Source organism: Nyctereutes procyonoides, unplaced genomic scaffold (genome assembly GCF_905146905.1).
Source record: "Nyctereutes procyonoides isolate TBG_1078 unplaced genomic scaffold, NYPRO_anot_genome, whole genome shotgun sequence".
NCBI classification, from domain to species: Eukaryota; Metazoa; Chordata; class Mammalia; order Carnivora; family Canidae; genus Nyctereutes; species Nyctereutes procyonoides.
In genome coordinates, this window is record NW_026575122.1 from 15970318 (window position 1) to 15995443 (window position 25126).

Here is a 25126-nt window from a genome sequence, read left to right on the forward strand (position 1 = left end):
CTCCCCCAGGTAAGGCCTTATCAGTGCCCACTTAAATTCCTTCACCACGGTAAACATCTTACACCAAGGTTTCTCAGTTTTTTTTTTTTTTGACAGAACACTTATGTATACTGTACCTTTCCACAACATTTGGCTTTGTCTATAATCTTCAGGGCAAATTCCTTTCCAGTGGACCTATGAAAGGATCAGAGAAAGGCAATTTAAAGAAACAAATCAAAGATATAATCATTCCTTAAAAAAAAAAAAAAAAAGATATAATCATTCCTGATTTCCTCTACTAGAGGAAACTAAGGTATTCTTCTAAACATCTTTTACAATAGGAAAACAGTTCAAAGAAGTACTGGCTTCCTCTGTACATCAGCCACAATGTTGAGTGGGGTCAGGGAGAAAGGTACTCAAAAAAGAAAAAAAAAATCCAAAGACACACTGTTAACTTCCTTTTATAAATATTAATACAATACTACACAACTTGCATATTAAAAGTACTGAAACTCTGTTGTATCAAAGCTGGACAAGAAACTTTTTCCATATTTAAATCTCAAAATAGCTCTCTTCGGAGGCAGAATAAATTAAGCAAAATGAATCTAAATAATTAAAAATGTTCTATTATCAATATAACTTTACATTCATCTAATAATGATTAAAAATTCCTAGACTTTCCATATCTTTCTTAAGGTTTTATTTATTTATTCATGAGAGACACACAGTGAGAGGCAGAGATATAGGCAGAGGGGGAAGCAGGCCCCCTGCAGGGAGCCCAATGCAGGATTCAATCCCAGGACCCCAGTATCATGCCCTGAGCCAAAGGCTGATGCTCAACCAATGAGACACCCAGGTGCCCCCTCAATATCTATTTCTCAGCTAAAATTCCATCTAGTCCCATTTTACCCACACCTTTAAATGCCTATTATCTGGTAGTAAAGACATACATACTTTGACATACAAATGTGGATGTTAATTTTTAATCACCTTTAACATAATTTAATCTGAACACGCCAAAATATCTTTTAGAATAGGAGTACAGTTAAACAAAGAACACTGCAGTCAGTATTCCTGGAATACATCAGTTTTCTCAAGCGCAGCTGCTTTTGCCACATGGTCATAGCACACACTGATGAAGCTGACCTTAGAAGAATAACTTTCATTTAAATTGCTTCCCCATCATGTAAACCAAACCCTGACTCAGATTTCTAGTAAGTCTTTAGAGATCATATTTCAGATGCTTTATTTGTTACTTGGGTGGCAAACTGTACATCAGAGCTATGTCGAGAACTTAGAGGATGGGGAGTGTCCTCTACAAGGAGCAGGAAAGTTTCACTGGAGATGCAGCAAAGTGGAAAAGCTGTAGTCACAACTTTCTGGAAAGCTCCCCACAAAAAATAAAAATTACCACTTAGAAAAAAATGGGGTATTGACCTATCAACACGAAAACTCTAACCTGAGTATTTTCCAGTTTTTATATAGTTTATGAAAGGCCTCGAATTAAAAGAATGGATTTCTTACCCCTTGAGAATTCAGTACCTTCAACCAAATAAAGCTGAATAATCAAAAATATAGTTTTCATATAGGCAAAAGTTGGTTGACCCTGATCTTAATTGGTCAGAGCTCCTGTATCCTGACCTACCAGTCTACACAACTAAGTATTAACTGAGAGGGTTACTGTGCAGTTTACATGGGTTAATAATACAAGCACAGCACTGAGAACAGTGCCTGACACAGGTCAGTGCTACTGAATCTTATTCTTTCCTATTCCTCTCTGGCTCATGGATGAGACCTGAAAAGCTCTCAGCCCAACTACATACAAAGCAAGTTTATGCTCTGCGTGTATACCTATATTTTTCCAGGTCAAGTTGCCTGTGGACTTACAAAACAGCTGGTCCTAAGGATAGACTTTTTCCAGGAAGGGAGGAAAAAAACCTCCCAGGAAGGCTTTTTGTTCATTCATTCAGGTAAGAATAAACTCCAGGTGAGAAATGTAGGTAAACAAATGACCATCCTCACTATCCACTCACCTGTCCATGCACTCTTTGACTACTGCAAAATTCCCATCACCAATAACCTTCCCAATTTTGTATTTCTCAAGAAGAGTTGATGATTCAGAGCACCTGTTTCCATTCACACCTGCACAAAAGGATAAATGCAAAGTCTAGCAAACACATCAGCACTTCATCTCAATTCCTACATATCTGTAAAATAATAAATCACAATGCGTTCATTTCTAAATCTATGGTGAACCATAAGAAAATTTCTAAGCATATTTTCTAAAGGGAACACCTGAATCACCAATTTCCTTTTGATCCCGTTGTGAAATCTGAAACCAACATCATCAAACAAATCTAACAAATCCCTGAAATATCAGCTGAAACAAGTAAAAGGAAATTTAACCTAAGCTTTGTAAACTTCTTTGTTAGCTCTCGAGAAAAGGGAAGAGGATTACGGTGGGGATTCAATTTTAGAAACTCCCAAGATTTCTCCTCAGGGTTTTCTAGTAAAGAAAATTATTCCCAGCCGGGATACGTGTTAAGGCTAACTCCTGGCTGAAAATCCTCTCAAAAAGCGGATGGGGGAGAGGCAGGAGGAGGAAGTGGTTAAAATGACTATATCTTACAATGTATCCCAATGCACAGCATGTAGCAGACATCCAATGAAGAAACACACTTTTGCTACCTAATTGAGAGACAGGAAAGCCTACATGTAGGACTTGAGCAGACTGCCACTAAGGAAAAATAAAGGAAGCCCAAGCGTAAAATCTGAAATTGGGTTAGCTTAATTAAAAACAAGAAAATTTTATATATCTTGAAGCAACTCCCACCAAGGCTCAATAGGCTAACTGGTGACCATGATTACATCCCTGTTTAGGAAGATCATAATTTAGCCCAATTGGGTCTTGGGCAGCCACCAAGTTCACATGGATGACTTCCTTTATGAAAGCAATCATCAGATTGGGGACTACCTTCAGGACTCATACAACGACCAAGTTCAGGTCCACCATTTACATTGGAAGAGGATCCGCCGTGTGCAGAAACCTGCTGAAAGAGGAGAGTGACCATTATTTATCAGGAAAATTCTACATATCTTCAGCTAGCTAATCCTTAGTGAATAGAGAATGATTACATTGTTCAAATATATGTTACAAAAACATCATCTCTTCCCTATATCATTAACACACATCTTCCTTACAGCACTCTCAACTCCGATTGGGTATCAGGAAATTGACAGTTAATTGCCCTCTTTGATACTGCTCTACTTTTGACTTCAATGGAATAAAGCAAAGCAAACTATTATGGCATCACAGCTGAACAAGGTACTTCTTAGTGGCAGATAAGGTTTAGAAATATAGGTAATTCCAAGAAATGTCAGAACCGAGTCCCCAGATGCCACAGCTATCCTGGGGTGGACCTCAGGAGTGCCCGCTAAGGTGAAACCCTTCTCAGAACTCCAGGTCCATGCCTAGGACTGAATCCCCTTCCACAGCCTCCTGTGGCACTCAGATCCAGGGCACACCCCTGGCTCAACCCTCTTTATTGACCCTAACACAGAATTCCTCCTACCCATTTTAAAGACGTAACTACTAGGAACCAGAGAGAAATAAGAGAGAAAACGAAAAGACATGTTCCAACTCAATGAAGCTCAAGTTCGCAGTCTAACACAAAAATCTCTCTAATTCTTAGAATTGAAAAACTCGTATATGAATATTATTCACATCAAGTTTATTATTATGAATGCTTGGAAAATGTATGTATGCTTCTTTTTTTTTTTAATTTTTATTTATTTATGACAGTCACACAGATATAGAGAGAGGGGCAGAGACACAGGCAGAGGGAGAAGCAGGCTCCATGCACCGGGAGCCTGACGTGGGATTTGATCCCGGGTCTCCAGGATCACGCCCTGGGCCAAAGGCAGGCGCTAAACCACTGCGCCACCCAGGGATCCCTGTATGTATGCTTCTAAGTGGAATTTTTTCTTTATCTCTAAGACTCTAAGGCTTTTGAACTCAATTTTTTCTCTTTGAACTTTAATGTTCTTTCTCTCTTTTTTTAAATTATTCCTTTCAGGAGCTTCCAAGGTCAAAGGACTTACCAAATACTGAGAAGTCTCTTCAACATTTTTTTGTATTGTTGAACCTACCTGCTTGCCTCGATGCCCAAACTACCCTGGTTCCTCCGTCCCATAGTGATTGTGTCTTACTCATCACTGCATCTCCCGTATGCAGCACAGGGCCTGGCACACACAGTACTGAATTAATACTGGCTGATTAAAGGCATAAATGACGGGCCAAGCCAGGGCTCCGCCCTTCCCAAAGTGTTCACAAGTTGGAGACCCTGGCTCTACTCTCTACCCCTGGATGAAGTAAGAACCTCACAGATACTAAGTCTGGTTCCAAACCCAGGAAAGCCCAATACTTATACACATTGCTTCAAACAGAATCATCCAGAAGTTCTTCTGGAACAAGAATCGAGCCTCAAGAATAAGAGGTATTAGAAATTGCTCTGTTTTCTCAGATCCCATATGACCACCTGGTGTGGACATTAAAACCAGCAGCAGTGTGTCCTGTTAGAACGTGAGGCCAAAGAAAAGCAGTTCTGAGAGACAACAAATCAGCGTCTGTCCTGAGGTAAACATGCTCACAAGTTTTGTCTCCTTCACACTCTGACATGCAGAAAAATTGTGTAGCAACGTGGGGAGGATCCCTTTCGGGCCACCCTTAACCTGATGCCAATACCACAATGCTTCACTATCCACTGGCTCTTCAGAGTTCAATCATTATGTTTCTCACAAGGTAACTAGCAGGCAGTTTTTCAAAATTCAGCTTCTTTGTTCTATTTTTCTGCTGCTGAAATTAAAGGCAACTCCAAAATCAGCTGTAGTCTGTGCTAGAATGTTTAAAAGCTACCTTGTTTAAAACCAAAGCCCAGAGAAGGGACTTAACGGGAAGCCTAAAAGAAAGCCACAAGGTTCTCTGGTCAGTTCTGTTTCCACAGCTACCACCCTGGTCCTGGTCCTCCTTCAGCTTCTCCTGGCGCTTCATCAAAGTTTGGCCTCCTTAGTTACTTTCAATCTCAGCCATTCCACACAAGATTGCCAGGAAACTTCTCCAAGGACAGCTCTGATGTCATCCCTAGGATCCAAAGCCTTGGGGCGGGGGATGAAGTGGGGGTGGGGTGGGGGATCTTTGTGACCAATAGAATAACCCCACCCGAATAACCCCATGATTTGTCCATCTGCCCAGTTTGTTTCTCACCTTTTTTTTTTCATGAATTTTATACATTATTTCAATTTATTTTTTAAAGACTTATTTGTTTGAGAGAGAGTGTACGATCTGGGGAAAGGGGCAGAGGGAGGGGGCGGGGAGAGAGAGAGAGAATCCTAAGCAGGCTCCATGCCCAGATGTAGAGTGGAGCCCACAGTGGCGCTCCATCTCAGGACCCTGAGATCATGACCTGAGCCAAAAATCAAGAGATGGACACTTAACCGAGCCCCTCACTGACATATAACACTAACTCAGTATTAGTTTAGTTATTAGATTTTTTCCTTAAAACATCTGGCACAGGGATGCCTGGGTAGCTCAGTCAGTTAAGTGTCTGCCTTCAGTTCAGGCAATGATCTCAGGGTCCTGGGATCAAGCCCTGATTTGGGGTCCTTGCTCCAAAAGGAACCTGCTTCTCCTACCTCAGCTGGCTGCTCCCTGTTTTTGTGCTCTTGCTCTCTCTCTCTCTCTCGGTCAAATAGAATCTTAAAAAAAAAAAAAAAATCTGGCAAAGTCTTGAATCCAATGACTGAGAAATGTTTTCAAACTGTTGAATGTACAATGGCTACAAGAGATCTTTTGCTAAATCATTCATTCCAAATTTGTTCCTCTTCTAATCTAACCCTTCCTACACTGAAAACTGTCAGTCAAGGGAATAAGAGCTCCAAATTAAATTCACATCAGTCAAATTCTTAATAGAATAAGGACAAGAAGAATGCCATTTTGGAGAAAGTTCTATCTCAGAAAATAAATGCAAAGATCCCTTTTGATCACTACTCACTCCTAGCTTACAGTGATAGGGGAAGTGGATTGTAATACCTGGAAACAACTACGGATAGTGACAAGCTTGCCGGCGTGCCTACATTTCCCAGCCCAGAACAGGGCAGCCCCACACCCTCAGGCCGCAGCTGCTTGAGTCAGGGCACTGGGCAGGGACCTTCTCTCCCCCCCAACACTCCGAGCCTAGGGAAATGTCCTGTGCGCAGCCCCACTGCTGATGTCCTAAGACCCTGCCCTCCCCAGGCCTTCCTGCCTAGCTCTTTTGGAAGCAGGTAACATTCTGCTAACAAGTCCCTTTCTCGAGCTAACTAAAGTTTAGTTGGCTGCAAGCTGATGTGCTCTAACTCCAGTGCTCTCCGAGAGGGAAATCTTGGAAGGGACTAAAACGAAGGCATTTTTACCTCCATCTACACATCCACACGGTGGGGTGACTCCTCAGAGTATTTACTAATTAAGTTCCGGTGAACCACTTTAACTTTCCCAGTGTTTGTTTTGATTAAACCCCTACTCCGACCTATCCCAATTCCCTGTACAGCCCAGCAATGACAAACGCGGTTTGTGTTGGGATTCACAGGCAGCAAGGAAAGAGATCAGGAGACAGGGAGGGGTGGGAACTGGTTTCCTGGCAACTAAAAGACAGCGAGACCTGGGCTACAGTCTGAGCCCAAGGGGAGCAAGAGGCCTGTGGTAAGGCCTGAAGGAGAGGCTACTTTCACGGGTAGGTGTCACTAAAGGTATCACTAAATCACCAGCAAGTGCAGCTTTCTTAGCAAATAATGATGGCAAGAAGAACATTTTTCAAAACTCTCAAACTGAATTGTTTAAATATTGAACCTCAAGCATTCACAAAAACAAAACAAAACCAAAGACGTACATAGAGTTAACAGGAGTAACATACCTAATAATTACCCATCCAAATAACGTTCCTGGATTTGAAAAAGCTTAGAAAATGAAAATATGAAGGGGAGTCATTTCATGATAGCACAGCTGAAGAGACAGGGACGTGAGCTGACACAGACACAGCCCTCCTTTCCTCCAGCAGCAATAACCTACGCAGGGTTGCTAGAGGATATAAAGATGAGGTGATAGGATTCCTACTGGCCAGAAGTTTACAATCTCACGAGGAGACCTACGCGCATGCTTAAGACCTTTCCAAGAAACCTCCACATTCCAAGAGATGGTTTCTAAGGTTCTGGAGGGTACAAACGACTCTCAAGATCCATGAGAGGGAGCCATTTTGCTAAGGCTCGTGAGGAGGGAATCACACAGCCGGGGATTAAGCTCCCTTGACCTCCCAGGAAGGAAGCTTGGTGCTCCTAGGGTACAAGAAAAGCTGAGTATTCACCGAGATCTCTGGACAGGACCCTGGCAAATGTGAAGTGTCTATCGTGAACTATAAAGCAGAGCATTCCCAGTGCCCTGAGAGACATGCAGACAAAGAGCAATGAAAATGCAGGGGATAAAGCTAGGACTACAGAATCCTCCCTGTTTCCCAGGCACAATTTACAGATTTCCCTGACCCATGTAAGAGAATTATTCTCCTTATTGAAGCAAGGACTGAATTAGCAGGAGAGATTAAGATATGGCATTCCTGATTAAACCTGCCCCATTCCTGTTGTCAAACTAACAATTTTTATTAAAATCTCTTAAAATGCTAATGAGCATTCGTGCTTCCATCAGCAACTACGATGCTGACACAGCACAAAGAAAGCGCCTAAGATGCTGCGTGTTTTGAAGATCCTCCTCAATAAAGCATAAATGGATGGCAGCATCTGGGCCCTTTCAAGATTATCTTCCATAATTACTAACTGGTTCAAAAAGATGTGATTATGGTTGGGGGGGGTGGGAAGAGGGGAGCAAATTTCCTAATGAGGTCCTGATTGGTCAAGGAGGGAAGGTGATGGAAAAGACTGGAGGTATTGCTGCGAATGTCAGGAGACCCTGTCACCGCTGCCCTATCTACCCGCCTCTGGCAGCAGCAGCTCCATTTTTAAAAGCACCCAAGGAAAGGAAATGCCTAAGAACCTGCTTCTGCTAAGAACTTTTTAAAGAAAATTCAAAAAAAAAAAAAAAAAAAAAAAAGGAAAAGAAAACTCAATTCCTCAGCTGCACTAGCCACATGTCAGGTGTCTCATTACCACATGTGTCTGGTGACTACGATATTGGACAGCGCCAACATAGAACATTTCCATCATCTCAGAATGTTCTATTGGACAGCACTACTTTAAGCCCTTGAGAGACATCTGTATGTTTATATTTTTTTAATTGAAGGATAGTTGACATGCAAAATTACAAGAGCTTTAGGTGCACAGCATGATGACTGGACATTCATATACATTATAAAATGCTCCAATAAGTATAGTTACCATCTGTTACCAAACAGAGCTATTACAACATTATTGACTATATTCCCTAGCTTATACTTTACCTCCTAAGCTCCTTCACCTATTTCACCCATCCCCCCCAGACCCCTCCCCCTCGGGCAACCACCAGTGTGTTCTCTGTATTTATGAGTCGTTTCTGTTTTGTTCACTTCTGCTAAAGACTTTTTTAAAAGACTTGAAAATAGAGCAGAAAAAGCTATAATGTGTCCTCAACTGCTAGTATCATTTAAAAAGGCATTCATGGCTGACAGTAAATGCTATGTACTCAATCATGGCTGATAATAAGTAACATTCCAGCTTTCTACATTTTTAGCCAAGAAGTCAAGTCAGAGTGCCTTACATTAAATTTCTTCAATAAGTAGATTATTACAACTTCTACAAGACTTAAAACTTAAAGAGAAAGGTTAGGTACTACACTAAAAATGTGAAGTTTTATTCAAAGGTAGGCAATTCTCCAAGAAAAGTGGAAATGACTACATCAATGCATTATAGCATATTACTATTGACTTTTGAGTATATTCCTGGGCACTACTTCATTCTGAGTTTTCATGAAAGGAAGCACTTGAGCAGAATCTAGGAGATATTCTTGTGTAGTGAGTTGACTTTTTTGAGGCATCTCTGAAAATGGCACTATAATTCAATTTTTAAGCGGCCTACTGCAGGGGTCAGAAATATTTTCTGCAAAAGGCTAGAGAGTAATATTTTAGGCTTTATAGTATGGTCTTTATCACAATTACTCAGCTCTGCTATTGAAGAAAGCAAGCAGTCACAGAGCACATGTAAATGGAGGAGTATGGTTGTGTTCCAATAAAACTTAATTTAGAAAGTCAGACTATGGGCCGAATTTGGCCAGCAAGCAAACTCTTGGTCTACAAGAACTTTCTTAGGAATCTAATTCTTACACTTTAAAACTATGGAACAGAATAACTCAGGGTACTGTTGCTGTAAAGCAGCGATTCTCGGGCCTTGAGTATACGTTAGGACCACCTGGAGTAATCTGAAAGCTTCTATTGCTAGGCTGCGCGCCAGAGTAAAGAATCCTTGGCGTAGGGCCTGGGAATCAGTATTTTTTAAGCTCCAGAGATGATCTAATGTGTGACCAAGGTTGAGAACCTCTGTGGAGGAAGTTTCTGGCAGCAACTATAATTCTTTAGCTACCATATATGCTCCTGGTCACTCATCCAACAATCTAACCATTGCAAGTTATCTATAGCCAAAGAACAACTTTTTCTTTGTTAAAAACAAAGAAGACACTTTTTACAGTTTACTGAATGCCTACCTTGTGGCAAGTCCTAAAATGAGTACTTCACATCTTATGAATTAGGTAATATCATAATCTCCATTGATCAGTGAAGCAACCAAGGCTCAGGGAGGTTTTATAACTTGCCCAAACATCACAGCAAATGTGGAATCAGAATCTAAACCCAGGTCTGACTCCAGAGCCCAGGAGCTATCTAGCTATTCTCACACTGTCCCCTCCTCTAGGAAGACAAAACAAGAAGTCTTTCAAGGCTATTAAATTAATGTAGGGATGACACCCAGTACAAGACCCACTCACCAAAATATTCATTGTGGTATATTTAGGACATGCTTTCAGATTAGAGAATTATAGTCACATCCCTGTAATTTAGTCAAATAATGTACAAATTGATAAATCCAGAACCTTTCCTCACATACAGTTAAGAAATTTTTTCCTTAAAAAGAAGACCTCTGAAATATATTGAAGGTTTTTAGAAGCCAGTATTACCAGCTATTACTTGCAAAGAGATTTGCTTCCATTATTATTTTTGTGGGCTTAAAAAAATATTTTAAAATATCAATTCCAGGGGATCCCTGGGTGGCGCAGCGGTTTGGTGCCTGCCTTTGGCCCAGGGCGCGATCCTGGAGACCCGGGATCGAATCCCACGTCGGGCTCCCGGTGCATGGAGCCTGCTTCTCCCTCTGCCTATGTCTCTGCCTCTCTCTCTCTCTCTCTCTCTCTGTGACTATCATAAATAAATTTAAAAAATTTTTTAAAAAGTTTAAAAAAATATCAATTCCATAAAAAAATACATCAATTCCATTAATTAAAAGGGAAAGCCAGCATGAATTACGATAAATGCTACATTAGAAATGCATTCAAAAACAGAAATCTTCCAAAGAAGATACACAGATGGCCATCAGACCCAAGAAAAGATGTTTCAACGTCACTCATCATCAGGAGAATGCAAATCAAAACCACAATGAGGTATCACCACACACCTGTCAGGATGGCTAAAATCAAAACCCAAGAAACAAGTGTTGGTACAGATGTGGAGAAAAAGGGACCCTCATGCACTTTGGTGGGAACGCAAGCTGGTGTACCCACTGTGGAAAACAGTATGAAGGTTCTCAAAAAATCAAAAATAGAACTACCCTATTATCCAATAATTCCATTACTGGGTATTTAACCAAAAAAAATGAAAGCACTAAGTTGAAAAGACAAATGCACTGCTATGTTTATTGCAGCATTCTTTACTATAACTAAGATATGAAAGCAACCCAAGAATTTAATGAATGGATAAATTTATTAAGTCATATAAAAGAATGAAATCTTGCGTTTCCAGCAATATGGACAGAGGTAGAGGGTATAATGCTAAGAGAATTAAGTCAGAGAAAGACACATCATATGACCTCACTCATATGTGGAATTTAAGAAACAAAACAGAGGAAAAAAGACAAAGAAAGACTTAAATATAGAGAACTGGTGGTTGCCACAGGGGAGGTAGTGGCGGCGTGAAATAGGTGAAGGGGATTAAGAGTACACTTATTGTGATGAGCACTGTGCGCAGAATTGTTCAATCATTATATTGTATGCCTGAAACTAGTATAACACACACAAAAAAAAAATTTAAAAAAAGGGGGGGGGGATCCCTGGGTGGCGCAGCGGTTTGGCGCCTGCCTTTGGCCCAGGGCACGATCCTGGAGACCTGGGATCGAATCCCACATCGGGCTCCCAGTGCATGGAGCCTGCTTCTCCCTCTGCCTGCGTCTCTGCCTCTCTCTCTCTCTCTCTCTCTCTCTGTATGACTATCATAAATAAACAATAAAAAATTTTTTTAATTAAAAAAAAACTAGTATAACACTATGTTAATTATATTTTTTTATTTTTATTTATTTATTTGAGAGAGATAGGGAGAGGCAGAGACACAAGCAGAGGGAGAAACAGGCTCCATGCAGGGAGCCCAACGTGGGATTTGATCCCAGGTCTCCAGGATCACACTCTGGGCTGAAGACGGCACTAAACCACTGAGCCACCCGGGCTGCCCTGTTACTTATATTTGGATTAAAAGAAATAAAAATAAAAATAAAAACATACCTTCAGCACTTTTATATTGGATTTGTGATAATTGACTCTGAAACATTTCACTATTAGTAATGATATAGGAGAACAATTAATCTGAATCAGCACCTAAAGCTTGGTAATATACAATAAAGCATTCTTATCTGTAGCCATACCTCAGACTTGTTTTCATTTGGCTAAATTAGTGACATTTGGTCTTTGTGATTGGTTAACAGTGGTAAATAGTGAATTATCTGGCTAAACAGAAAGCAGGCAAAAGCCAACTCAACAGTCTATGAAAGGGGCTGCATAGAACCTGCTGATTTGTGCCTTTCTGTTCCTCTGAGTATCACTGCCACCTCAGTTGACTACGTGGTCCACTAAAAGTGGCACAGCATCTCCGCATATCCTTATTAAGTGAACCCTTCAAAGTGTTGGCTTATTGAATTCTGAGCAACAGACAAGCGGCATAAGCATGCCCACCTGCTAACAACGTCTGCGTGCTTTCACTGTGCGGAATCAACTTCTTGGACACCAGGGTACTGGGAGAGGTGCCTCCCTCTTCAGTTCTAATTATGGAAGTTACCACTGCCAGTGCAGGACAATTCACTGTAACTTCTAAGTCTTAATTCCACGCAATTATGTTCAGTCTACTACCAATAATTCCTAATGGGCCACTGTCATAAGTAAGGGAGTATTTAAGATTAACATGTGAGTTGCTTATATTCAAATAAAGTTATTACAACTGATCCCATTTATACACTGATTTGCTTGGCAAACTCTCCCTCTAGTTCCATGCAGGTGGGCTTCAGCCCCATTGAGCCATCTACCCACCAAATGCCTCTATTTACTGAACAACCACAATGTGCAAATCACTGTCCTCAAGCAGTCTGAGATTTATAATGAGGATTTTGTTAGGCCACTGAAAAGTCTTCAAAACTGCTTAGTTAGTCCCTCGTTTTTGTTTTTGTTTCTGTCAATAAAACCAATTACGTTCAGAGATGAAGTCACCACCAAGCATTTCTAGGGTAATAAAAAGTGCATAGAAGCAGTCAATCTCTCAGTACCAAAGATTATTAACTAGTTTTAAATACCAGAGAAAAACCAAAGCTCCAGGGAAAAGCAAAAGCGTCTAAGGTCAGCCGCTACTGTGGATTTACATTTCACAGCTTTGAAAAGAAGTTTTGAAGTTCAGAGGGTCAAAGAGTTGCATTTTAGCTCTGCCAATCAGTATGAGATACTACTGCCCTTTCATCACACTTCACAAATCTGGAAAATCTTTCACCACCAGCAGACCCAGGAGACATCATCAGATAAAATATCAGCACATCAGACCGTTTATAATCTCAAGATGTTGGACAGTGTTCCAAATGTACTTTTTTTTTTCTTTCCTCTTTCAACCAACAAGAATACTCATGGTAGACAGCCTCTGGGCATGCACTTCAGCATCAAAACATGAGACATTTTATCCCTCAGCATCCACAGATGTGCCCCTGACTCAGAAGCCTTAAGTTACTATAGCCTTGAAAGTCCTAAACCGGGACATGGATGATGAATTAAATTCCAGGGAAATGCTTTCTTCATCCATCTGGCAGCTGATGACACATTTAGTACTCTTTACTGCCTATCTGTCCCAAAGAAAATGCTGTGATTTAAGCACAGAAAATATTCCCGCAGGGAAAGTTATCAGCTAGATCGAAGGGACTCCAAGGAGCTTGGGCAGAGGAAACAGGAGATCACAGGCTGAGGTCAAGAGGAAGTGGAGGATTAAGAAGAAAACATCAGTGGTGGTGAGATTCTAGAATTTGAAGGGGAGAGAAAAGAATGGGCAGGGGTGATGGTCAGGAGAACAAAAGGACTGGGAGGAGAACAAAGCAATAAAACTAATAGGGAGAGAGACTTTTTGGCTTTGAAAAAGGAAGATGGACAAAAACTTATTGAGGAAACGGGCAGCCTCAGGAAGAATTTCTAGGTGGCTGATGAAGAGATGAAAGCAGAGAGAAGGGGTGTGGTTCCCCTAAGCCTCACCTCCTGACTTTCATGCCCTTGTTTAGTCCCTTCCCTTGCAGCAAGGAGCTGACACGTGACTACTAAGCTCTTATGGAAATGATGGTGTCTGACTTCCAAGACTAGGTCACAGACAGGAGGGCTTCTCTCCTGCAGAGCACTTGCTCTGGGGAAACCCAGCTGCCATGCTCTGAGGCCAACTTATGGAGAGGCCCACATGGTGGAGACCTGATGCCTCCTGCCAACAGCCAGCACCAACCTGCCACCAAGTGAACAAGTCACCGTGGAAGAGGATCCTCCACTCCTGGCAGGACCTTCGGGTGACTACTGCCCTGGTGCACACCCTGACTATGACCTTGTCAACCATCTTAAAGCCAGAACCACCTAGTTAAAAGCTGCTCCTGAATTTCTGCCCCACAAGAACCGTGTAATAATTTTTATTGCTATTTTAAGCTGCTAAATTTTGAAATAATCTGTTACTAATAATCTGCCTTATAGAGTACTAATGGAGCTGGACTATACACAGAGGGCAGAAACAGAGAAGAAGCATAGAGTCGGGAAGGTTATTCATAATAGAGAGAAGAAAGCAGAGGCGGCAATAAAATCTGGAGCCAGACTTCTCTTTCTCCTTCCTTCTTATATACTGCGGCATGTTAATTTTTTTCTTTGTGAGTACTTCCCTCATGGGAACACTGAACATGGAAATCCCAAAGCTTATGGCAAAAAAGAACAGCAAAGCTATTCTAAATGCTTTCTCTATATATTTTTTCTATATTTAATTAATCTCAACCCTCTGCACTAGGTCCTATTTTTTTTTTTAACACATAAGGGTGATGTGACTTTCCCAAGATCATAGAGCTAGTGAGTAGCCAAGCCAAGATCAAATCCAGAAATTCTGGTTTCAGAGCTCATGCTTTTATTTTTTTTAAAGATTTTATTTATTTATTCATGAGAGACACACACAGAGAGAAAGGTAGAGACATAGGCAGAGAAAAAAAGCAGGCTCACTGGGAGGAGCCTGATGGAGAACTTGATTCCAGGATCCTGGGATCATGACCTGAGCCAAAGGCAAACCCTCAGCCACTGAGCCACCCAGGCACCCCAAGACAATGCTTTTAACCACTATACCTACCATCTTATGTCCTTCTCTGAATGGAGGCATCTGAGCACAAATGAGTTCTGGGCTTTGTTCTTTGACACTTTGTGTAACATACTATGAGGTACCACTTTTGTCTAATTTCTCTGGCTCGAGTGGATCAAAGAATTCTCTTGGTTCCTCTTAGCTTAACTGGTTCAGATTGAAACAGTCACAGAAAATTTTAATTATTAAAAAGCACTAAAGAAAAAGAAGAATGAGTCCAGAGATGCTACGTACCCAGCTGACACAGGTCTAGTACAACTTGGCATGAACTGGCCTTACTAAAAAGGCCTCTGGGCTCCCCAAGTTCTGACTGCAGTGGGCAGTCTGAGGTCAAGGTAAAGCCTGGAGTGTACTGAAGGTGGCTGGTTTCTAGCCTGCAGAACTGCCTCCTCCCCAGGTGACCATCACTACCCAGTGGTCTTGCCCTAGGAAAACCAGATTCCCTAAATCCATACAAAAGCAAAACCAAGTTCTAACACCGAGGGCCTAGGTTTTGGGGAAATGACCCAATAGAGACCTCCTAAGTAGCCCTAGCAACTCATTTTATGAATTTTTGGTCGACTATATTGTTTTATCATCTGTTTAACAGACTGGCATTGATTTCACACTGTGTCCTTGGGAGTTAGTAATGGTGATAAGCATGGGCTCTGTTTTCAAATCCCATTATGCTACTATACTCATAAAGGAGCTTCCATGCCAGGCCGACCATGTAACATTACCTCAAATCCAGGTACTCATATGCTTATTGAGCCTGGACTACACTGCCTTGTTTATATACTCAGTTCCACTGCTGGCCTCCAAAGAAAACCAAGAACCCTATCTCTCATGAACTTTGCCATTTTACTAAAGCTTTTTGGGGTTAGATAGAAGTGTTGGGCACTTCTCTCTACTCTCCTTCATCCAGCCTCTCCCCAACCCCAGGACTGCCTCTCCTTTTTCCCCCGGAGCACTGCCCGCCCACAATTCCATTTCTAACATCTCAACCCATTTTTACTCAGAGCATTTATGTATATCTAAACCCAGATATTCAGTATCTGGCAAGCCACCCCCAGCACTCACCCTCCTAAAAGACTCACACAGCATAGCTTTTCCATCATAACCGTACAAGCTTCCTCCTGAGAGGTCTGTGCTGCACTCACTGAACCAGACCCACCAGTGATGGGGGGGGGGGGGAGTCAGAGGTTAGAGACAGAGGCCCAGAAAGGGTCAGAGATCCCAAGTGGCCAATGAGACCCTGAACAAGTCACTTCACATTTCTGAACCTCGTCTATAAAATGAAAACTAACCACAGATCTGAGATGACTTTGTTTCACATTGTAGGTTTCACATAACTAGCAAAACCAAAAAATTATAATCAAAGTACAGCTAACTCTCATCCTAACACTCCTTTCAGTTTTAGATTTAAAGACTTCTGATTGCTTGGTTGCCACCCTATTTCTTACATTCCCATCTTGCAAAAATTATTCACAAACTGATGACAGCTTTCCTTCCTCTCTTGGCTTTGGTCCAGTCTCTCAAAGAGCATGATCTTTGTTTTTTTTTTTTTAAGATTTTATTTATTTATTCATGAGAGACACACACACAGAGAGAGAGAGGCAGAGACACAGGCAGAGGGAGAAGCAGGCTCCATGCAGGAAGCCTGACGTGGGACTCAATCCCGGGTTTCCAGGATCACACCCTGGGCTGAAGGCGGCGCTAAACCGCTGAGCCACCTGGGCTGCCTGAGCATGATCTTTTATAAATGTGTATGAATGGAGCAGAAAGGTCTTCCTCAAAGAGTATTATGGGGAAAACTATGAATACCCTTTTTTTTGTGGAGAGGTGGCTTGCTTCTGTATTTCTCATATCTTTTTCAATGAGCAAACAAAAAAGCCACAGACACTCTGTGGTCAGAGATTAAGCATCACAGTAGGACTCTGTTTTCATCTCTAGTTCTTCCAACATCCCCACCAAAATCCTAAAATGATTCCCAGAACTGGCACAAAGAGGGGAAAACTGTATTTGAATATCAGATTCTGCCTCCTTTTGACTTAACTTTACCTAATTCCCTATTAGGTAAAACCTAGATAGTTAAATCAATAAATAATCTAGCAAAACTGTGTCCTGGTACACAGACAGGAATGTCAAGTCCTGCACATGCTGTCCTGGCTCGGTTGGCTTGCTTTTGCCAATGCTGATTCTCTGGAAAAAGATTATCTATTCCCAAAGCCATTAAAGCATCTACCCAGGATAAATAGTTCCTGCCTATGAAAAACAGTCCTCCATTGTCAGACATTCCCTCTTAATTGATCTTAATAAGCCATTGTAAATGAAGGGGAAGAAAAAAGCAGAGCACTAACACGTAGTAATTATCTGTAATTCTCCATTTGTAATGTCACTGAATAGAGAAAATAATGCAAATGTGGACAGATGCTGACTGCAGCTTACACTGCCATCAAAATTAGGGTTATTTTGTACAGTAAGTAACATGACTAAGCTGCAGTAGCTCAAAGGCAGGTCTTCATCCCCAAGACAATATCCAATACCACGGATTGCTGGGAGCAGTTACCAGATGCAGTTTCCATAAGGCATGACCCAGGAGGATAGGCCCCAGTTTGGCATCGTGGCCTAGAAGTTGATCAGTGTGGCAGAGACTCATTTTTTTTTTTTTTTGCCAATTTAAAAGAACTATAATCCTAGCATTTTAGAGGTTATTTAAAAACAAATGTTCTTATTAGACAGATAATAGAAGACCCAGAGGAGGTTTTACAGCTGTGAGTAAAGCCCACAGGCCTCAAGCTGGTGGAAGACAAAGTGAGTTTTGGATGGTAGGGGGTAGGGTCATGGAAAAGTTAGGTAGAAGCTAGACGGAGCAGTGAAAGGAGCAAAGGGAGGCTGAGTTCTAAGTCCTTGAGGGGAGAATGATAGAGACAGGCCCCGGAGGCAAGGACAGTGATAAATATGTGACGCATTAAAAGCCTGGGGGCACAACATTCTGACCTGGTGGTTCTAAGACCCTGAGACTAACAGACCAGGAGCTTCTGGTGCAGAGCAAGCCTCCCCTCTTTCACCTCTGCCCCAGGGTAACCTTAGATGTATTATAATGCATTTGCATTGCAGGTACTGCCCTGCCCTGTGGACAAAAGCCACCTTGACGGTTCCAGTCACAAACTCCCTGTGGGAGGAGTCTTCCCAAAGACTGGACGCAGCCTCCACTAAAGACCACCCACCACACTGCACATACTCAAACCAGAAAGATTCAATAATACCCAATCCCAAAACAACCTAGGGGTGGGTTCCACCTTCCAGAACCTGCCCACTCTCCTACCTTGAGAGTGTACTTTCACCTTAATAAACTGCTTGGTGCTTGCTACTTTCTTCTGGCTGTCTTTATTCTGAGCACAGATCCCCGTGTGTATCTTTGCACGGGGAATCCAAAAACGAAGACCTCCCCATTCACACAGGGCAGACTCTCTCACCAGTAACAGAAAGCCCGCTACTCTTCATTTTTCTGATACTCTCATCTTCTATCTTGACCAGTAACCAACATTACTCTTCTTTACCTTTTTAGGTGTCAATGAGTAATCCTGAGCACTTATCCAGCGGCCTTGTGACGGATGCTGGGTACTCGACCATTTCCAGTACACTCAGCACAATGAGAACAACTTTATCTAATGTCTCAGCAATAAAATTTATGTTTTTAAAATTCCATGAATTACCACTCCAGAAGTATAAGTGATCTTGTGAAAGTTTGTGTGCATGTGTGTGGGGTGGGTGTGCGCTCTGAGCATTAAACGGCACCAACTAATTAAGGCACAACAATTAAAAGGAACAATCTTGGGCTCACAGCTGCAGACAGGCTAGAAAGAATGATGGGAACAATAATGAAGACAGATGTGAATGAAATTCCAGGGAAGCAAGGGATTTAGGTACTTGCCAGAGGCCCTGCCTACCCTTGGGGACCTACCTTGGCGGGACCTGGCTGTGGCTAACTGGAAAGTTTGTGTGGGGTTCGCCCTAAGGTTAACAGTTACCAGCACTAGGAGCCACTTGTTTGTACTTTAACACATGATGAAACTGAAATTAGAAAAGAAGTGAATGAACTTGAATCATTTTTACTTTAGTTCTCTTGAAAGTTACTCAAATTAAAAATAATGCACCTCCTCACTGTCTATTTGAGGTGCAATAAACTGGGGGAGGGAGAGCTGAAAATACTTCATTGATTAGTGATTTTTAATTTGTATAATTTGTTTTTGTTTTTGACAGTTTAGAATTCCATTAAAATCATATTATAAACTGACCGAAGTGAGGTTAGTACCTCAAAAATGCCTGGTTCTTTTGATAAAGATAAAAAGCTTCCAGCACTTGGAGGTAGGTGAGAGCTATGTATGCTCTACTCCCAAACTTACTACCCACCTCAGTCCAGTGTCTTGTCTGCCAATATACAAAAGGAAGCAGACACAAAAACAGAAAAGCTGTCCTTCTCCTGAAGGAATTCCTCTTTTTGATCTGCCACTTAACATGAGAATCATGCAGGTTCGTTTTGAATGTTCACACAACATTCTCGGGGCAGGACAGACAAGCCGTAGAGTCAGGTGGAGAATAATGAACCCTTCAAGTGGGGGGGTCCATGATCCTCACCGCTCTGAGGGTACCAGGATGCTGCGCTCACAGGTTCTCATTCCTCACTCACCCAGGGGTGGTGGGGTTCTTACAATCCATTTTACTAATTGAAAAAGTTCACATCTTTAGAGTCAAGAAAACCCACTCAGACACAATATCTGAAGCATTTAGGCAACCAACTTTGGAGAATGTATTCCTAATGAAGACATTTCCAATGTCACCAAAATGCCAAGAGACTAAATAAGTTAATTGGCACGTGCATACGCAGCACTATATATACATCAGTATTCTTAGAGTACATTACCATGCAGATAATCTGATTGTTTCTACAAAAGGAAACTTTCACTCTTTAATCTCAACTATTTCCTGCTGTTTCACCAGGCGAATTTTCTCTTATCCATTTAAATTATTGAAAGTTACTAAATGAAATTAATGTTGAAGTTTTGCAAATTTGGTTTCATTCATCATTTTTCTCCCTCTGTATTAGACAAAATATCTATTAAACAAAAAAACGGTCTATTAAACCAATTGCTGATCATGTTAAGTTACCGTTTATATTTTTAGGACATCACAGTCAAAACCTAAGATACCTAAGATTTATTTCTAACTTCTCACCAAAATGAACATGTCTTTTTGTGTTAACTACATATGTGCATAAGTACCATACTAGTATTTTGTCCTGTTTTAGACTTTCGCAAAGTCAAATTAGGTCAGTAGTATTAAAATCAGGATTCAAATTGAAATTTTTAGAAGATTTATAGTGTTCACCAAGGCTTTCCCATTGCAAATCATTTTGATAATAATGGGAAAACTGCTACTTGTTTTACTTTACCCCAACATGATCAACCCTAACCACCACCTTATCTTCCTGTTTTAGAGATGGGAACACTTGAGCTCAAAAGAGTTAAGTGAACTGACCCAGATTACAAAATGAAAAAGGATACAGGATTCAAAGGTAGGTCTTCCCAGCTCCAAGTCCTAAACTCTTTCCTTTTTCATTTGTAATTGCACCCAAACCCTTGGACGAATTAAACTATCAAACTATGCATCTCAAAATAACAAAATCACACAAACATGCCATATATCCTATTTCATACCTTTAATCCTCTGAAACTTCCTGGGCTAGTTGGAGAAGAACTAGAGGATTTCGTTGATTTGGGAGTTGACAGCTGGCTGCTGGGAGTTCCATTAACTGACCAGGAGCAGAGACAACAAAGGAGACAGAGGTCATTAAAACCCCAAAACAATCAGATTGTGCAAAAACACTAAGCACATGCACGACATAGTTCCAATGAAGCTTTGATTCATTTAAAGCTCAAAGCAGATGGCAAATCAGTGAAAGGCAAAAATAATGTGTCTCCTTGCATTACAAAGTACCAGACAAATAAAGGAGTGAAACTAGAATTGTTTTTCAGTAATAGTTTTCCAACAGTGACATAAACAAATATATAAGACATTATGGTAGAGATGTGAATGAGAATTTGTCCATACAGCCCACCTGGCAACAAGGGCAGAGAAATGAAACGGCTGGTATGTTTGTAGTCCTTTATTATGAAGCTGTAACTTCCAATATCCACTCTCTCGGTATATACCAACCTTCACCCAGAAGTTCTACAGCTCTCCCAAATCAATTTCACCATAATCCAAACATATTTTCTAAGTATATTCTTAATGGAAAGGGAAAATTACTGCTCATTTTTCTTGCAACACCTGCTTATCTGTTTGAAGGCCATAAAGACACTCAACTTTCTTTTAATCTAGTCCTTTTTATTTCCTTCTATTTTCTTGTCTTCACAGTTTAATTTCTCCCATTTTTTTAGCAAATCTTGATTTTTTAAGATAGAATCCCTTCCAAACTTCTACACACTTCCTAGGTTGAAGGCTCAATTCAGAGCATAGCTAGGAAAAGTATGACCACTGTTGTATAGAAGGGAAGGTAAATTTGCGGGTTTTATTTGAGAGAATGCTGGTCAAACACATCAGCTGACTCATGCTTATTCCTAATTGGATCATCTGGATCTGTTTCTGCTGTAATTTCACAAACTTGTTAATTAACACTTAGGACTTATAGTTGTTTTGCTAAGACGTATTTGCAATCCCTTTTATCACTAATCTTCGATGCTTTACCCAAAGATGAAAACTGTCACTCTTATCTATGGAAAGAAAAGCAAAGTCCATCTTTTTCTTTTCTTTTTAAATATGAGGAAGTAGACAACTATTATTTTAAATGAAGCTAATCAATATAAAAAGCAAAATGCAGAGGTAAAAGTCCCAAATGGGTGACTCAAAAATGTGAGCACCAGTCCTTGAGTGGAGGCAAAAGTCCTCAATCAATAAGTATTTGTGATTAGATGAATCATCTATAAACCAGGATATTTGGGACTATAAAGTCATGCTTATTTATTGCATTACTCATTTTAAATTGGGTAAGGATGAAAACATTTTCTAGTCACTCTTAACTTACCAAACTTTAATTTTTCTAATTTAAAACCACTCATGCATGAACAATGATCAGTTACCTATAATTTCTCAACAAATGTATGTGCATATTTAGAGCACGAGTACAATGCAAGGAACTGTGCAATTAGAAACGGTTTAGAATATTCAACAGTCCTGATTATTTCTCAATTAAGTTACATTTCAATGTTGTTTCTTTTAAAAATTCTCTTTTTTTTTTAATTTTTATTTTATGATAGTCACACAGAGAGAGAGAGAGAGGCTGAGACACAGGCAGAGGGAGAAGCAGGCTCCATGCACCGGGAGCCCGACGTGGGATTCGATCCCGGGTCTCCAGGATCACGCCCTGGGCCAAAGGCAGGCGCCAAACCGCTGCGCCACCCAGGGATCCCTAAAAATTCTCTTTAGATAAAGGGAATTGGTGGCAGGAATTCACATAAAACAGAAGTTATTATGGGCAATGAACTAGTCAAACTGCTGTGAGCTGAGGCTGAATTTTTTCCCTTTTTTTGGCTTATTCCATACAGAAACCTGTATAGGTCACCAGTCTCTGTAAGTGTTGTTGGCGTTCACAGATATTCAGACACTACACTGATATCACAGGCTACCTTGGAATAGTGACAGGAGAAAAATCAATTCTTGCAAATGGTGATCCTGACAGAAGACACAACTCCCTGAAAACACGCCCCCTCCTAAACATAGTTTCTTCACAAAACTCACTGCTAGGGATTTTACTGCTGTCAGCAACGACATGTCCATATTTTCCTCCAAATAATCTCCGCCTATGGGATCCCTGGGTGGCACAGCGGTTTGGCGCCTGCCTTTGACCCAGGGCGCGATCCTGGAGACCCGGGATCGAATCCCACGTCAGGCTCCCGGTGCATGGAGCCTGCTTCTCCCTCTGCCTGTGTCTCTGCCTCTCTCTCTCTCTCTGTATGACTATCGTAAATAAATAAAAAAAAAAATTAAAAAAAAAATAAAAAAAAAAAAAGAAAAATCTTAATAATCTCCGCCTAAAGGGATACAAAGTCACATTTGGGCTTCTAAGTTCCCCAGAGCATTTGGAAAATTGTAAAAAAAAAAAAAAAAAAAAAAAAAGTTCCTTAATGAGTAGTCCTTCATTTCATTTATTTGCATATTTCTCCAGAGTCATAGGCAGGGTAAGTGGGACCAAGGACCTCTCACACTGAGTCAGCTCCTCTCAGACTGCTGCCACCAACTGGTAGGTGTGCAATAACCAGCCAGCACCTTTGTCATGCTACTACTATTCCTTCACCACCCCCTGATTTTCTCTCCCCAAATAAGGCTATTCTCCATTCCTCCCCTCAACTGTAATGTAAGAAATAAACTTGGGGCTTGTTTGCTTGTTTATTCTGAATATTTTCTATCTTGGCAGACTCTGAAAGATTCACAAGCTAGAAACCTAAAGGGAGAATTTTTAGGACTCAAATTATGGTAACATTTACCTGCTCATGTCATCCAGCTGAATTTCTATGTGTTTATTACACACTATTTAGCCCTTTGGATAGAGTTTTGTTGAGGAATTCAGTTAACCAGAAGGCCATTTATGGGCGCATTTCTTTCCCAAGACTGAAAAAGTATAATGTTACATCTACACAGTTACTAGCTCTGTTTGAAATTCCACTTTGTCCCACAGAAAGTTCTAAATGTTAACAGGTATGCCACAGCTAGAGGTCTGTAAAAGAGCATTGTACTTGTGGGTACAAGTGGCTTTTAATAATACATATTTCTCAGTTTTCTGTAACTGCATGATGTGGTGAACATACTTTTGAGTTTAATCTCTCATAAAGAAGCTGTTTGCCCCCTGAAACATGATTTAAACATCTCAGAACTTTTACTTACAAGTTTAAGATCTACTCTACTATCTCAAATGCAAATATGCTACCGAAATATTAAGATTTCTTGAATCAATTTTTAAGCATTCAAAAATTCAATTTAAAAAGATTTGAATAAATATATATACAAACATAATGGTGTGCAAGACAAATGTGGCTATGAAACATACTTTTAGTTTAGTATATATTAGATTCATTATAATATCTCATTTTTTAATCACTCCTCACTTCCATTTATTTTACTGATATGATAAACACATGTAAACCTATGGCTAAAATGAAAGTTAAGAACCTGACAAAAATCTACATTTACTATTGGATAAGCTCAGGTAATTGTATTTATGCAAATTTCATGTTATATTAGCTTTCCTAGTGTTTGAGATACTTTATAGAAAGCATGATTTGAAATAAGCTTCACAGCACAGAGATGATTTCAGTTAAAAAATATTCATACTGTCAATATTTTTAGAAAGAGTGTTGGGCCTATTAGCTGTAGGGTGGGGAAGAAGGTAAAAACAGAAGGGGAGGAAGGTTAGAACAGAAAAGTTTAATTCTATGGCTATTTTCAGATCACCAATGAACTTTAGCCTTTGTCAATAACAGAATATTTTCCAAAATTAACTCCAAGATAGACCCGTTGAGGTGGTATGCCTCCTTGATCACTTCGTACAGAGAGGGAATCGGCAATCTTCTGACAGTGACTGGTTCTCTGATAAAGAAAGGAGGCTGAGGCATCCTGTGCACCACGGAGCCCTCCACAGCGCACAGATGTACCCCGGTACAAGCCAGATACGTTCATGGAAATGGAGCAAAAGGAAACAGAAATGTGGCAAAAGACAAAAACAAAAACCCAGCAGAGCGACAAAGCCTTCCTAATCGTGGCTCACCTGGGGATCTGGTTGCAGAGTAGGCACTGGAGTGGTGGCCACCCCTCTTTACTGTGCACATTCAGTGAATACAAAGAGGAGACAGTAAGGAGAGCAGTTATTCAGCAGGTCGGAATACGTATACAAAAAAAGGGTAAACAATTCGACCTAAGGAAAGTGGGGTAAGGGATGAGTGCTGAAGGGGAAGCAGTGAAAAGTACAATGTCCAAAAAACTCAGCCTTTTATAGGGTCTGATGCTTGAAACAGTTTTTATTGATACTACTTTTACATGTTCTAGATTTCCTACATGTAAAATCGTGGTTTTTCACAATCCTTTCCTCAGTAGGAAGGGGTATCAGCAAAATTACTTATAATTACTATAAACGAACCTTATAGAAATAACACATCAAGATATTTATAGATGTTTTTAGCTTTTCAAAAGGTGTCCCCCAAACAGTCAAAGTGATGACAAATCTGCAGGGC

The 25126-nt window shown here is 40.7% G+C and overlaps 1 protein-coding gene across 2 annotated transcripts in view; it reads right to left on the reverse strand.

The window, feature by feature from the left end:
• The window catches only part of DCLK2 (doublecortin like kinase 2), a 147909-nt gene that overhangs the window by 27133 nt on the left and 95650 nt on the right, over positions 1-25126 (reverse strand). For both annotated transcript variants that reach the window (XR_008665900.1, XM_055336512.1), the window contains exons 5-9: positions 24664-24714; positions 20561-20655; positions 2954-3029; positions 2013-2121; positions 117-174 (exon numbers count right to left, since the gene is read on the reverse strand). Coding sequence is in view for 1 of the 2 variants with exons in the window: in XM_055336512.1 (XP_055192487.1) it covers positions 117-174; positions 2013-2121; positions 2954-3029; positions 20561-20655; positions 24664-24714 (389 nt within the window). In the remaining variant the exon portion in view is untranslated. The remainder of the gene's footprint in view (positions 1-116; positions 175-2012; positions 2122-2953; positions 3030-20560; positions 20656-24663; positions 24715-25126) is intronic.